The sequence below is a fragment of the Chrysochloris asiatica genome, unplaced genomic scaffold, assembly GCF_000296735.1.
Source record: "Chrysochloris asiatica unplaced genomic scaffold, ChrAsi1.0 scaffold00271, whole genome shotgun sequence".
Taxonomy (NCBI): Eukaryota; Metazoa; Chordata; class Mammalia; order Afrosoricida; family Chrysochloridae; genus Chrysochloris; species Chrysochloris asiatica.
Window position 1 is genome coordinate 437458 of NW_006408789.1, and position 15974 is coordinate 453431.

At 44.9% G+C, this 15974-nt stretch overlaps 1 protein-coding gene across 1 annotated transcript in view; it reads left to right on the top strand.

Moving 5' to 3' along the window:
• Positions 1-325: 325 nt before the first annotated feature.
• The window catches only part of PLEKHG1 (pleckstrin homology domain containing, family G (with RhoGef domain) member 1), a 112463-nt gene continuing 96814 nt past the window's right edge, over positions 326-15974 (top strand). The window contains exon 1 of the mRNA XM_006874348.1: positions 326-739. Coding sequence (XP_006874410.1) covers positions 335-739 — 405 coding nt within the window. The 5' untranslated portion in view covers positions 326-334. The remainder of the gene's footprint in view (positions 740-15974) is intronic.

A 15974-nucleotide genomic window follows, 5' to 3' on the forward strand; every position in this document is an offset into this window, starting at 1 on the left:
GGGAGGCCTGAGACTCAGCATGTCGAGTCAGCTCTAATCCTGCAGCTCTGTCTACTACAGGTGCCTTCAACAGCAGACTTGCTACCTTCTTGGCTTCGACTGTATACATTTGGGCTGGACTGTAACCTCTTTGAAACTTCTATTTGATCCCATTTCAAAATAACTTGCCGGTCTTGCTAACCTTGTCCTTTTTGTTCCTCTTCTTCTCATGTATGCAGATGAGCACCAGTTGCATCTAGAAGTTCCATCCACGGTAAACAACACTCCAGCTCCCAAGACGGCAGGCGATTTCCCCACGATAGCCAGGCATCCCTGCTCCCAAGAACTGAGAACCATGGAGCTCTCCGACAACGACCGTCCCATCAGCTTTGGCTCCACATCTTCCTCAGCCTCCTCCAGGGACAGCCACGGTTCCTTCGGCAGCAGGATGACCTTGGTTTCGAATAGCCACCTGGGCTTGTTTAGCCAAGACAAGGAGGCAGGAGCCATCAAACTGGAACTGGTTCCAGCCAGGCCATTCTCCAGTGAGCTGCCCAGGACTGGCCCAGCCGAGCAGCAGGGCTCAGGGGTGAGTGGAGAGAGGCAGCCACAGGCTCAGTGGAGAGGGGAAGCCAGCGGAGCCCCCAAAGCCAGTGCAGAGAGCAACGCAAGCCCCAAGCTCCTCTATGTGGATCGAGTGGTGCAGGAAATTCTGGAGACAGAAAGGACGTACGTGCAGGATTTAAAAAGCATCGTAGAGGTAAGGCCAACTTAGTCTTTAAAATTTGTCACACAGGATAAAAATGCTTGCAAAACAAACAGAACAAAGCCAGGTGTTGGAGGCAGACAGTATCCTAGGGTGTGGAAGTAGTTTACGGTTTAACCAGATCTTGCCGTAAGAGAATTCTGAGGGCTGCCCTCACTTCTAGGTTGCTCATTACTGCTGAGTCTGCCAGAGGGAACGTGGCCGGCCGTGTGCCTTCCTCAGGGTCAGTGATGTGTCCGAGAGTCTCCTGGAAGGTTTCTCTTGTTTGTGCTGACCTTCTACGTTACCAAACACGGTGTCCTTTTCTATAACGGGTCTTCCTGATGGCATGTCCACAACATGCAAGCCCAAGTGACCACATCCTTGCTTCTAAGAAGCATTCTGGTTGTCAAGGGGGCTTCAGAGTTTCATGGAGAATGGAATGAAAAGATAATGGAATTTTTCCACCAACTCTTTGAAGGCCCCTCGTATTTCTTCTAAGATTGATTTGTTCATTCTTCTGATAGTTGTTAAATATTGTTAAGTCGGTTTTGACTCACAGAGACCCTGTATAGGGTTTCCAAGATCAGCTGGTATGTTTGAGCTGCCAATCTTTGGTCACCAGTCCAGTGCTTATTTCATAACACCACACCACTAGTGGCTGCTTTGTCATATCCATGGCCCTTTCTTCCAAAGGTGGACTTGAACCTGCAACCTTTCAGTCGGCAGGTAAGCGTGTTAACCCCTTGAACCACCCAGGGACTCCTCTTGGATGGTGATGCCCATTTGTGCTCCCACCAGGATTTTGTGCTAATGGCCTTTCAGCAGAGGATCTCAGAGTGCCCCAGATATGGGGTAGGACTGGAAGAGTGCTGACTTCCAGGTGTCAGGTGTAACCTCGCTGAGCCCTGAGGCCATCTGTACCTTCATCACAGCTCTGCTGGCACCTGCACACAAAATCACTGGGTACCTTCCTCCCCAGAACCAAGTTCGTTTGTCTGAGGTTCCACGTGGGCTTTGGGATTGTAATGATTCCCAGGTGATCCTAAGGTGAGGCTATGTCTGGGAACCACGCCTGTGTTGTGCTCTGTATTGTTGGTGTTTGGAGGTGGGGGGTAATGAGGGACAGGGGTTTTATTTTGGGTCTTTCCTTTCTCTTCACCTTTGCAGTAAACAGTTTTGCGTATTTAACTCCATGTGAATGGAGCCCAGTTTATGTATTGGGCACATAATGGAGACTCAATTTTGATTTCTAAGTTGATTTTGAAAGATAAATTAAGACTTGCCAGAGAAGCTTAGGTACTAATTCATTCTCCATATGTGAGTATGATTAAAAATATTAATACAAAAAGAGCAAATTTATATATTATAAAGCTATACAAAAGAGCCCTGGTATTGCCACAGGTTAAGCATTGGGCTAGTACTGGAAAGGCTGATGGTTTGAATCCACGAGCTGCTGCTCAGGAGAACAATGTGGCATTGTGTTTCCAGAAAGATGTGTGGACCTGGAACACTCTGGGACAGCTCTGCGCTGTCCTCTAGAGTGGGTTTGACAAAACAATAATACTAGCTTTGCTGTTTAGTAATATGCCAAATTCTTAACTGTGTTATAACCCACTTCCTCTTTTCACTTTTAATCAAAAATGTGTCGCAGGGTGGAATAGGGTTTTAGCTGATGAGCACATTCTCTACTAAATTCTTACATTCTTACAGCTTACAGGAAAGAATTCTAAAGGCTTATTGTATTCTATTAGTTCTGCAAGCAATAGAACTAGCTACAGTCTGCTAAAAATAGTTATGACATAGCCTCGCAGTAAAAATAGAAAAGTCAATTGATGCTTAAAGCAAAACAATATGTGGTACCAAGTGTAGAACAAAATGAGCCAACTTTTTTTTTTCCAAAAGTGATGTCATTTGTACTTGAGAAGAAATACCTATGAACCTGCCAAAAGTTGTACAACCTCTCCGGAAACTTATGGTTGCCAAAGATTTCTTTGGTCTGTGCTTTTTTTTTTTCTTTCTTTCTTTTCCTGGAAACTTTTTTACCTAATCAAAACTTCCCATCCAGAGAGAGAAACCTTTTGTTACTGAGCTCATCTTCTGAAAGTGCTCTTTTTTTTCCTGAGGCTGTTTGATAAACCTGGTGTGATGGTAGTGGTTATGTGCTGTGGAGTCGGTTCTGACTCATAGCTACCCTGTACTAGGGGTTGGTGACGTGTCTGTAAAGGGCTAGACTCATAGCTACCCTGTACTAGGGGTTGGTGATGTGTCTGTAAAAGGCTAGACTCGTAGCTACCCTATACTAGGGGTTGGTGACGTGTCTGTAAAGGGCAGATAGTAAATATGTTACGTTTTCTGGGCCTGGCAGTATCTGTCACCACTCAGCTCTGCCTGGCATAAAAGCCACCTCAGACAGTACATCCATAAACATAGGCAGTACATACAACCTCAGACAGTATATCCATAAACATAGGCAGTACATACAACCTCAGACAGTACATCCATAAACATAGGCATTGTGCCGCAGGCTGTTGACCCCCACAGTGAGCTGAGAAAATTGTGCCTAAATTTCATCAAGTGTAAAATAAAGCTTATCAAAGTGCCTGCCTCATAGAGTTAATGTGAGAATTAAATTAGAGACTACATCAGAAGGAGTGCCTGGGGAGTGGTGCAAATTGTGTCCCTCTGGTAACCCAAAGGTTGGAAGTTCAGGGCCACCCAGAAGTGCTGTGGAAGAAAGGCCTGGCATCTACATCCAAAAACTTAGCCACTGAAAACCCTGTGGAGCACAATTCTACTCTGATACACATGAAGTCACTGTGCATCAGAGTCGGCTTGAGGTCACCTGGGAGTACACCAGTGCTTAGTACCCAGCAGGCAGTGAACAAGGGAAACATTAGCTATCACCATCACCAGCCTTTTCTGAATTTAAGAACTAGCTGCATGTCGGCAGTTCAGTAAGTTTTGAGGTGTGACTTAGCAAATATTCTTGATTTTTCAAATAGAACGTTTGAAATTGGGGAAAGGGCTGCTCATTAACAAGCACACCCAATAGACAGGTCGTCTTGCAAGTTAGCGCTTTCTGGGCATGAGCTCTTTCTGAATTAATGAGCCTAATCATTTAGCTTGATAACTGGTAAGTTACTGTTTACATTGCAGGAGCACACTTTGTGGTTTCATATACTGTTTTACTGAGTCGCATCTAATATCAACCAGTACTTCAGTGGATTAGGTGTTGGACTGCTAACCACAGGTCAGCAGTTCAAACCCACCAATCTCTCTGCATGAGAAAGATGAGGCTGTCTGCTCCTATAAAGACTTCCAGTCGTGGAAACGCTTCAGAACAGTTCTCCTCTGGCCTACAGGGGCACCACGAGTCAGAATCCACTGGACTGGAGCTAGCTTTTGGTTTGTTTAGGGGGTAGTGACTCTCCCTGATTTAATTTACCCTCAAGTGACAAATTTTATCCTAATACCACATAGCCCCCCAGCGAGATGGATCAACACAGTGGCAGCAGCAATGGGTTCAAACGTAACAACAGTTGTGAGGACGGCGCAGGACCGGGCAGTGTGTCCTTCTGTTGTGCAGACAGTCGCTATGAGTTGGAACTGACTAGATGGCACCTAACAGCAGCGATATAGATGCAGGGTCCTCACAGCTTATTTAGGTGTTTTAGGATTTGTAAGCAGCCACATTTTTGTGAAAGATTACTAATATCTACCGTAAACGATTAGACACAAACAATAATGGCTACTTGGCATGGTCCAGACATCATCAGGATAGCTTAGAAATTAATCCTTAATGCCTTCTGAGATTTTATCTAAAAGATCATTCCTGTTCCTCCTCACACGCTTCTCTCTGGGTCCCCTACCCTTAGCCTCTGCTCTTTTGTCCAATAAGCTTAACATATGCCTAACAGACTTTTGTACACTTGACACTTTACAGAGAGAGGGATGAGGTCTTGACAGTCACCTGTACTCAAAGGAGTAACAGCACTATTACTTCCATTCTGTATACGGCCACTAAGAGTATTCATGGATGAAATGAGATATTGCATATGAAATCAGTTTTTAAGAGTTAAAAGTAAAATGACCAATGTTATAATTTGTGGTGAGATAAAAGTCCATAGCTGAACATAAGGGACTCTTTCATGTTGGATGGGACCTTTGATTGGTGAGGACGGTTCTCATGGGGAGAGTGGATTTCTTTAATTTTCCTAAAGGATCTATAAAAGAGCCTTTGACAGCCTCATGAGATTGTCCCCAGATAGAACTCATGGCCTGTTTTAACCTTTTGGGAGCATTTTTAAATAGTTCATAATGCTGTGTAATTAGAAGTTATGGCGTTACTGCAAACTGGCATCTTTGAACTATGTTGTTGTTGTTGTTGAGTGCCGTCGAGTTGATTCTGACCCATAGGTACCCTGTATAGGGTTTCCAAGGAGCAGCTGGTGAGCTTGAACTACCGACCAAATGACTTTGAACTACCAAAGTTTAAACAACTTTACAGTGTGACACATTAACCCACAGCACCACATAAGAGAAGCTAAATCAAACCATCTTCCAGGATGCTGAAGACATGTGTATGTAGTGAAAAAAGTGATACTTTAAGTATATCTTATGATATTTTTTCTATCTTATGCCAGAGATCTAAAATCCTTTTCAAGTAGTAGTCAGTTCTGACTGATATAGGTTTTCCAAGGAGCGACCTCGTATAGGTTTTCCAAGGAGCGGCTGGTGAGTTTGAACTGCTGACCTTGTGGTTCAAACCAACTTTGCGGCCCAATGCTTTATCCCACAGTACCACACCGGGACTTGAAATACACAGACTACGGTTCTTTTCCTTTGCAGTTGTTTGAGCAGAGGTTACTCAGTAATGGCAGGACCAGATAAGTTGTAAAGAGAACTGTCTTACATGTGGAAAACAGAACTCCCAAATTTGTGAGCAGTGACTAAAGGAGTCCCAGGGGCCAGGCCTAGGAGTGTGTGCAGTGACCCCACCACATATTCTACCCAGAGATTATGCACTGAGCTTCGCAGGATGCCTGTGACTTGGATCAAATGGAATCTGAGTTGGCCTTTGTCCTGGGTCCCCTCCCTCAAGGAGGTTGTTTCTGATGAAGCTTGGCATCCCACTGGATCCTGCTGGGAAGACAAAATTGTTTGGTATGGAAAGAGCAGTTGGGGTCCTCTTGGACTTTGCCTCTCACTTTGAAAGCATGGCTTTGTGTAGACTTTCTCTAGACTGGCCCCAACTGCCCAGGGCACTGATGTGAACCCAAAGGAGGAAGTTCTTGAGCAGAGGGAGAAAGTGGTCATGCCAGAGATGGCTTGTCACAGACTTGATGGTCACTTTGTTTGTAGGTGTCTCATTCTAGACATTAAATAACATATATTATACTGACCCTCTTCACAGCTTCATTTGGACTACAGTTTTTTGAAGACTGAGGAAAAATAGTGGTTTAGGCTGGAAAAAATATGATGTAGACTGGAGGGTAGGAATTGGCAGTGACAGTTTTTAATGAAGACTTGTTAGGTGGGTGGATTTCACTGAGAACGTACACTGTAGCACTTGGCATAATTTAACGTACTTTTTGTCTTACAAGACATGTGAGCACTTTTATGTGAATGTGACTCTTTTACCCTACCCCACCCCACACACACACACTCCAAGGCCTTTCCTCACGTTGGGTGAATGAGATTGTTTTTAAAACCATCTCAGCTCTGTGATAATATACAGGCAAACCTGTTTGATAGCAGCATTCTGCTTCTTTAGAAAATATCCCTCATGTAGCTATTTAATCATTGTCCATCCCAAACCCACCGCCATCAAGTGGGCTCCAACTCATAGTGACCCTACAGAATAGACTTAGACTGCTGTCCATGGGGTTTCAGCAGATGCAGATCTTAATAGAAGCAGATTGCCTCATCTTTCTTCCATAGAGCAGCTGGTGGATTCAAACTGCCAACTTTTCCATTAACAACCCAACGTTTAACCCGCTGCATCACGAGGACTCCTGTCACTACCCATGTTGTTGTTGTTAAGTGCCATCAAGTCATTATTCCAACTCATAGTCATCCTGTAGGTCTCCTCTAGGGCTCCTGAGGCTATAAATCTTTGTGGGAGCAGAAAGCCTCATCTGTTTCCCTTGGAGCAGCTGGTGCATTCAAACTGCTGACCTTGTGGTTTGCAGTCCAATGTTTATCCATCAGTGGCTCCATCATAATCCGTCGACCCCTCACAAAATCTGATTTTGGCTGTTTTCATTCTTTCTCCGCTTTCTGCACTCATTTCCCACCCTGCCTTTCACCTTCATCCCTCCTCACCTTAACAACATGAACCACCACCACCCACCACCCACCCACTACTGACCTGGGAACTGTGCCTTCTCTTTAATTCAGTGCAGTCTTACGTGGGAGGGAAGATAGAGACCTGGTCGTTTACCGCTTTCCATTCCTAATTGGTCTGCTTCTTTTGAGTCATTTTTAAGTACTCTTTGATCTGTTGCTAATAAAGAGTGAAGACAAGCTGTTCAGGGTGGGTGGCTTTGGGGAAGAGCACAGTGGATTGAGGCTTGTTTGCAGAGTTGCTGCATAAAAGTAGCTGTTGGTACTGCCCACTAGGATCCATGTGTATGTAATGACCATATCAGGATGGATTATTTGCTCCAAGTCTTTATGGCCAGGCCTTGAATAAAACTTAGGAAAAAGATACCTCTGTTGGTCAAATCTGGGAACTCTAAATCTAGTGGCTTGACCCAGTGCAAGTGTCTTTGTTCTGTAACAATTCTGAGTGGGTGTTCTGGTTAGGGAAGCATGTTCCTCCATGCAGCCTTTTAGGGACCTATGCGGATGGAGGCTCTACATCATAAGCACGTGGCTCCAGGTCGCTGTGGTCTTCACTGTCTCTGTCAGCTAGAAGGGAACAGTGTGTGGAGGTCCATGTCAGGAAGATGTCTGAGCCAGGCTTAGACATAGCTCCTGTCCCTTCTCCCTCTATTGGTGGAAAGCTTCTTCTGTGACCGTACCGAGCTTTGTCACCCAGCTGTGTGCCCCAACAAGGTAGAAAACGTGTTTGAGAATAATTGCCAGTTTCCACCATGTATAATGAATAGTGAGTCATTCATGTTGTCAAATAGACATCATACTATCTCCAACAGCAAAAGGAAAGAGAGAAAGAATGTTTGGGGTGATACTTACCTACTGGGGTAATGGGGCAATGCCTCCTCTGACTTCTAAACAACCCTCTGTGTGACTTGCTGTTGAGTTGGTCCCTGCTGGTGATGCCACCATGTAAACAGAGTAGAACTGCTCTGTAGGGTGTGTAAGGCCAAGACAGGGAGCAGCAGGCCAAGACAGGGAGCAGCGGTTACCAGTCTCTTCCCAGGTGCCTCTGGGTGAGTTCCAACACCTTTCAGCTAGTAGTCAATTGCTTCACCATTTGCACCACCCAGGGACTACCTGTGATTTTTATTATTTTTTTAAAAAAAGAACCACAGCCATTGATTCTGACCCACAACAACCCAACTGGACTGAGCAGAACCGCCCCATGGGGTTTCTAAGGCTGTAAATCTTTACAGAAGCAGACTGCGTCATCCTTCTCCCAATGAGCGACTGGTGGTTTTTGAACCTCCAGCCTTTTGGTAGCAGCCCAATGCTTAACTTGCTGCATCACCAGGGCTCCTGGAAGTCCATAAAACCTACTGCCATCACATAGCGACCCTATGTAGGGTTTCCAAGGTTCTTAGGGCTCCCTATAGGAGGTTTTGAATGGATCATGTCTCCTCGTTGCCCCTCCACCCCCTTACACGTCTCTTCTTGCTTTGGTCTCTCCCCTGCTCCCCCTTCTCCCCACCCCTTCCCATTTTCCTGAATTAGCCAGTTTACATCGAGTGACTCCAATTCCTGGTGAATTTGCCTCCCCCTGGGTGAATTACTCCTGCCTGTGTGTACGGCCTGACCGCTGGGCTCTTTGGAATTCCTGAACACCATCATTCACATTTCAGGTTAAAATGAGGATTTGGCAGGCCTAGCATAGTTCAAAGGCAGGAATCATGCTTACCTTGCAAGTGTTGTGGAAACTGTGAGTGGAAGGGAGTCAATGGAGATAATGGGCTAAAAACCATGAAACACTTAACAGAATGATGCTTGGAAGCTGCACATTGATAAAATTTGTCAGAAAATTGAATGCCCTTCTTTTATAGACCCATTTCTATAAGCATTCTGAGAAACGAAAATGAGAGTTGTGCGTACTTGGAAGAGAAAGTAGATAATGAAAAAGCACATTGTTAGAGCAGTTTGCGTGCACTGTGGTCTTAGACTCACCAACTCAACTGACATCAGCTCAGCGCTCCTGCGGCTTGTCCAAGGTAAGTTCAGAAAGTAGAGTTGTCAGTGATATACAGCAGTGTACTGATCAGTAATCGTTTTCAGGTCCCTGATGATTCTCCTGCAGTGGATTGGCAGCCCCCGTCCTCCCATGGTGTAGTGATGAGGGTGCAGTAACATTCCTCAGTGTCTCCCTAAGGAAGACGAAATCTCAGGTCTTGAAAAGGTCTCAGTGACTCGTGACATCCTGACTTAAGACTTACTTCTTGGAAACTTGCAACAGGTTGGACAGCTAAAATCAGCCAAAGGATGTCCGGAGTCTGGGGGACACCCTCACTGGACTGTAAGAATGCGTGATCTGAGGCTAGACTGTAGATTGGGATTCTTTCTGCTTCTGTAGCAAATGTCTGAGAGGGAGCGATGAACCCACACTCAGTTCTGCTACAGTGTAGCACAAGGGCCCCTAAAACATAGCACCCTGAAAACGACCTATGAGAAAACCTGTATATGTCATCCACAGTACAGAAGTAAAAGATTGGAAGCGAATCAAAATGGTAGCACCATTCCATACACAAAAAATAATACTGCAATAAGCATGGCCTTTCACCTTGATAAAGACCTGAACTTGCCACCTGCCACCTGCCACCCACCTACCTGGTTCCCACAGCAGCCACCCTGTGTGCACGAGGATGAGAAAAGGAAGGAGACAGAAAGCACAAAGACTCAATCAAGAGGAAAAGTATGAATGAGGCGAGGCAGAAAGCGGGCAGTTGAAGGGGAAGTTGGCACCCTAACAGGGCTCCGGCTGTCCTCGGGACTGGACTGCAGTTGATGAGTGCAGTGGACAGCAGCAGGGTGACAGGTGTGGATGAGACCACAGGGCTGGGGAATATCTGAGCTGTGTGCATTTGTGTACTATATGTATACGTGTGCATGCATGTGAGTTTGCATTTCTGGTACTCGCTTGGGCTGAATACAGTTTTCCAGTTTTCACCATGGGTGCAGTCCTGTGTACACAAACACAGAATTCGGGAATCTCAAGTTCAAATCGCTCCCTAATATTATTAGCCAATGTTATGGGAACAAATTCAGGTTTTCAAACCAAACGTTACAGCAGAACTGACTGTACTTACTCTTCCGAAAGTGATGACGTGTTGCAAGTAGGTCTCAGTCCACCTGCTGCAGCTGCCCTCCCTTTTTGGCTCAGGCTAGAAGATTCAAGAGTAGGGTTTGAAGACTGTGCTGCCTGGTTTCAGAAGCTGTTGTCTTCCATTTGTGTTCGATGAGCTTGACAAGAACCATGGGAAATATTCATTGCTATGAGATGTGCCCTGTTTATTTCTACCTGGGAAGGAAATGGTTTAAAATAGCTTCAACCTCTCTTAGCAATTAGAAAGGATATTCAAATTTCCGAAAACAGATGTTTTTACCCTAATCTAAGCTGAAAAGACCCCTGGTAGCACATTGGCTTAAGTGTTGGGCTGCTAACCAAAAGGTCAGCTGTTTGAACTCACCCACAATGCGAGAAGGAAGAGGTCGTTTGCTACCCCAAAGAGCCTTGGAAACCCTAGGGAGTAGTTCTGATGTCTGATGGGGTCACTGTGAGTTGGCATCAGTTCAACACCAGTGGGTTCTGATTAATTGATGAATAAATAGAATTGTAAATACAAATAGCTAGAGGAATTTTTTTTTTCTTTTTTACTCAGAGAATCCGTATCATTTGGTCAAATCTTCTTGTCGGACCTATAGCATTTCCTATCTATGAAATTCTTAGAATAGAAAGGATACTTAAAGCGTCATATTGATTCTGTTGTTGAAATTAGAACATTTTCTATCGACAGTTGCAGCTTCTAAGATACAGAATGAATTCAAGCAAAAGACAAGGCTTACATACTTGGGGGTGGGGAACAGAAAACAGGGAGAGTCTGTACGTTTTTTCATTTCATTTGTCTAAAAACAAATGCTTGCAAAGTTCTCTAAAACTAAAATATCTCTTCACGTTTTATTCTGGTTTTGGGGTTTGTTTATTTTTTTAAGGCAACATTTTACATTTTCGTGATAAGGTAGTTCAGAAACTTGTTAACACACGTGCTTGAGTAGCTATTATTCCTAGTTTTCTAAAGAACTGCTAATCTATTTCTAAAATGGCATTTAGGCAAAATCTGATTGGAGATCTGCTAAAACGTGTCCTGGTCCGTTGGGTTCAAACCATGCTGCTTTTTGGATGTATGCCAGATTGAATATTAAATTATACTGAGTGGGTAGAAAATTATAGAATTAGGGGACATCCGGTTCTAACCAACCGTCGGCTGGGAAATGTGTCTTTTGGTCAGATATGGTTTCCCAAATAAAAGTGTTACTTGCACCTTATGAAACCGATCACTTTGTAGAGTTTGCCCAGACCAGGTTGTTGACTAGAAAGCAGGGGTGTTCACCTTGTGTACCACACCTGGAAGAAGAAGAGGCGGCTGGGGCAGATGCTGTACTTGTCATCCTACATCCTAACTGTTGTCTAGTCATTTCTGTTTTAGCTTTTTCCTCTCCCCACCAAGATTACATTGCTCTCTACAGCAGCTGACTTGGTGCTTTTCACACCAAAGTTTAGATCTGGACGATAGCTTCGTGATGTCCAGCTGACCGTAGCTCCTGAAAGAACAAGGAGAGTTGGGAAGTTTTATATCCCTAGGCCTCAGCTTACATTGTTGTCAAGCGCTATCGAGTCAGTTCCGACTCATAGTGACCCCAAGCACAACAGAACCAAACGTTGTCCAGGCCTGCACCAGCCTCACAATTGTTGTTGCATTGGAGTCCTTGTTGTTGCCACTATGTCAGTCCATTCTCGCTGAGGGCCCTCTTTTTTTCTTTATTTCTTTTTTTTTTTTAAGGTTTTTATTGTGGATTGAGTGAAAGTTTACAGGGCACATCATCAGTTTCACATTCAACCATTCATATAACTTGTTTCATTACATTGATTATAATCCCCTCCATATACCATCCGTTAAAAGTATTTCTCTCTATCCACTTTAGCTTTTTTGAAAAAAACACACAAACAAAAAAACCCACTCAGGCATATATAATAAATTACATCTCCAAAGGGCACATTCTGCAAATCTGCTCCTGGCCACCAGCTCTTAGTCCTTCTCTTGTTAGTCCATGAATCTAGAGTCCTCAGCCGTTCCCCCTCTCCATGCCCCCATCTGTGCCTCCATCTCTAGCGCTGCTGCTTCTCTGGATAAGGTCCCACATTCTATTTGTGTGTTCCTCTCTTGATGGTCCTAGGGTCCTCTGTCTCTGGACTGTAAGATTAACCACTCCCCTTTTTTTGTTACAAAACTTCTACCTTTACAATTGTGACTGTCATGATTAGTCATGATAACAGTCATTCACTACTGAATCTTACGAATCTTTTCACCAGACCCATCTAGACAAGATAACTATTCAGTGGGGACTCTTTCTTTGCCCCCACACTCTGACCCTCTACTTTACCAAGCATTAAGTCCTTCTCCAGGGACTGGTCCCTCCTGACAACACGTCCAATGTACAAGAGACGAAGTCTCACTAGCCTCATTCTAAGGGGCATTCTAGCTGTAGCTCGTTTAAAGCAGATGTAATCATTCTTCTGATATTCACTGCAAAAGTACTTTCAGAGAGAGAAGAAGGCTCGTTCTCTTCGAGTGGAGTAGACCTCGTAGCAGTACGGAGCATAGATTAAATTAGGTCAAAGAGAAAGTAGACTTCAAAGAGAAGCACGTCTGTCTCCACAAAAGGACAACACGTTTGGGGATTGGAGTGTACTGGCTTATAAAGGTATGGGGTCTCTTCCTCAAAGGGTGGGCTAATACATATTAATTAGGAGGAGTGGTATGATGAATGTTCATGGTTTTATGAGTAAAGGGGCACAGGTTTTTTAAGAAGGAAATGGGGCGCCTTCTGCAGCTGTCTGCTTTAGGCACTGTCTTCATGGCTCGTCTGCCTGCGACCGGCTACTTCTATGGGGTTTCAGGTTCTGATGTCCCGATCTCTGTCTCTAGGCTGTTCTTCTCAATGTTATCCTTCTTGTTGAACGAGAGATGTCCTCCCCCTTTCAGGGGAAGCCAGGGTAAGAGAGGCCTAGGGCCCCAGGGGTCCTAACTTGTCCCTGACATTCCTTTCCTTCCACCCTTCCCTGACACTTTATAAGCCCTAGGTTAGGAATATGCTGAATAAATTATCATGCCAAAGTCATTACACTTGATCTAGAGAACCAGGTCATTTCACCAACTGAAGGCAAACCTAGCTCTGCCGCTTGCTGCCTTTGATCTTGAACAGTTACTTACCTTCTGTCACCTGTCTAGCTTTAAAATAGAGAAGGCAGTCCTTCCATATAGGTGCTGTGTGACAATTCAATGAGGAAAGCCCCAGAGAGCGCTCAGCACAGACCTAGCGCAGTGTAAGCATTCATCAGCTGATAGCCTTGGCTCCCAACCACCCCACCTCAGTGAGAAACAACTAGGGGGGAGCAGGATGGGGAAAAGTGCTTGTTGAATGCCTGATATGTACTAGTGACCATTGGCCCTCTATTCAACACTTGTGATTGGAACTTTCTGGAACGTATTTTTCTTGTTGCCCAACTTTATGCATCTCAGCCATTGACAAGGGTAAAATTGAGCCTGGGTATGTGTAAAGAAAAGGAGCTCTGGTAGCATAGTGGTTACGAATCGGGCTGCGAACCTTAAGGTCAGCGGTTCGAAACTATCAGCCGCTCCGCGGGAGAAAGATGAGGCTTTCTACTCCCGTAAAGATTTACACCCTCGGAAACCCTGTACAAGGTCGCTATGGGTCGGAACCGACTCAACGGCACTTAACAACAACAACAATGTGTAAAGAAAAGACCTAGTCAGGGTTCTGTGTGGTGCAAAACGTTAGCACACTCAGCTCTTAACCAAAAGGTTAGGGATTCAAGTCCACCCAGAAATACCTCAGAGAAAAGGTCTGGTCTACTTCCAAAAACTCAGCCATCAAAAACCCTGTGGAACGCAGTTCTGCTCTGACACACATAGGTCGCCATGAGGTGGAGTCAATTCAATGCAACTAGTTTTTTTTTAGCCATCCCATAGTTTAGGCAAAACTTATACAAAGGGGAGGTGGGAACAATTAGGACCACTTTCTTCATGACTTCTTGGTACAGACAATCTAAAGCAATCCATGGTATTCCCCTCCACCTCAGCCAGGCATAGACAGGCTGGTCCACTTGTGAGCCTTAGCAGTCCAGGTGGTATTCTGGGACCCACTTTTGCTATCAGGAGCCCGCAGGTGGTGCAGATAGTCAAGCACTTAACTACTAATCAAAAGTTGGTGATCCATGCCTCCACGGGCACCTCGGAAGGCAGGCTTCTGAATGGTGCCAGAGTCTTGTTAACCTGAAGAAACCGTTTTATTCCATAGACATGGCATCGCCATGAGTCCGAACTGGCTCAACAACAACTAACTACAGCAGTAACGGCTGCCATCTCTTGTTCGGAAGTTCTGAGTCCTACCTTAAAATTACCTACTGGCAAGATCTGTACAGTTACTTTATATTCAGAATTGTCTAGAATGGGCAAAATATTCTGGTAGGAAAATCTACCAGAAAGTCCCTACTTCAAAACTAGGAACAAGTAACATATGGTCATGATCCCTTGCCCTCTGGAAATTTGTTCCGGGGATTATAAAGCGGGTTCACAGGGGCTACTATTTGAGCAATTAAAAACTATCACCTGCAAAATCTGACGAGGAATAATGGCAGGGCTGCCGTGAGAACCACCTGGGGTGCTTTGAAAATTGCTGCCACCTCAGCTGCACTCTGGATTTAATGAGATCTGATTCTCTGCGCCTGGGATCAGTACAGGCAGTTCCCAGGTTATGGAGAGTTTGCCCTTTTAGATTATGTAAATTGCCCTCCGTTTGAAACCCTTGGCAAGTAGAGGGTCAGTGAGAAACAGGAAGATCCTCAACAAGATGGATTGCCACTGTGCCTCCAACAGTGGGCTCAAACGTAGCAATGATTATGAGAACGGCAGAGGACCGGACAGGACAGGGTCACTATGGAACGGACTCGATGGCACCTACCAAAACCAAAAAAACTAGTTCTGTTTCTCTGGCTGACATAGAAGCTTTAAAAAATATAGGCAGTTGTGGAATGTGGGATCCTATCCAGTGAAGTAGTGTCACCAGAGATGGAGGCAGAGAAATGGGGACATGGAGAGAGGGAGCAGCTGGGAGAAAAATATGGGCATTTCCCTGGTATTGTTATTGTTGGTGACGTCAAGTCGCTTCTGACTCATAGGGACCCTGTATCGGGTTTCTGAGGAGCGGCTGGTGAGTATAAACAGCCGACTTTGTGGCTTGCAGTCCAGTGCTGATCCTACAGCACCACACCACGATGTGTATTTACCCACACACCACACACATAGGCAGATAAAGGTTGAGACTGATGTTTCGACTGTTTGTTGTTGTTGTGATTTAATTGTGGAGACTGGCAAGTCCAGAATTCATATGGCAGGATATCTATATCAGTAAGAAAAACCACTCTAAGACTCCTACTGAAAAACATTAATAAGTAAAACATCATAATGCTTCCTCAGGAGGGACACATAATTGGTTGCCAGCTAGATTTAGTACATCACGTGGCAGAATTCCTTCTTTTCTGGGAACCCCGTTTTTTTGTTCTTAAGGCCTTAAACTGATTGGATGAGGCCCATCTCCATGATCAACAGCAAGCTCCTTCATTTAAACTCAGCTGATTGGGCATTGTTGTTGTTAAGTGCCTTCGAGTCGGTTCCGACCCATAGCGACCCTGTACAGGGTTTCCAAGGGTGTATATCCTTACGGGAGTAGAAAGCCTCATCTTTCTCCCGCGGAGCGGCTGGTAGTTTCGAACCGCTGACCTTAAGGTTCGCAGCCC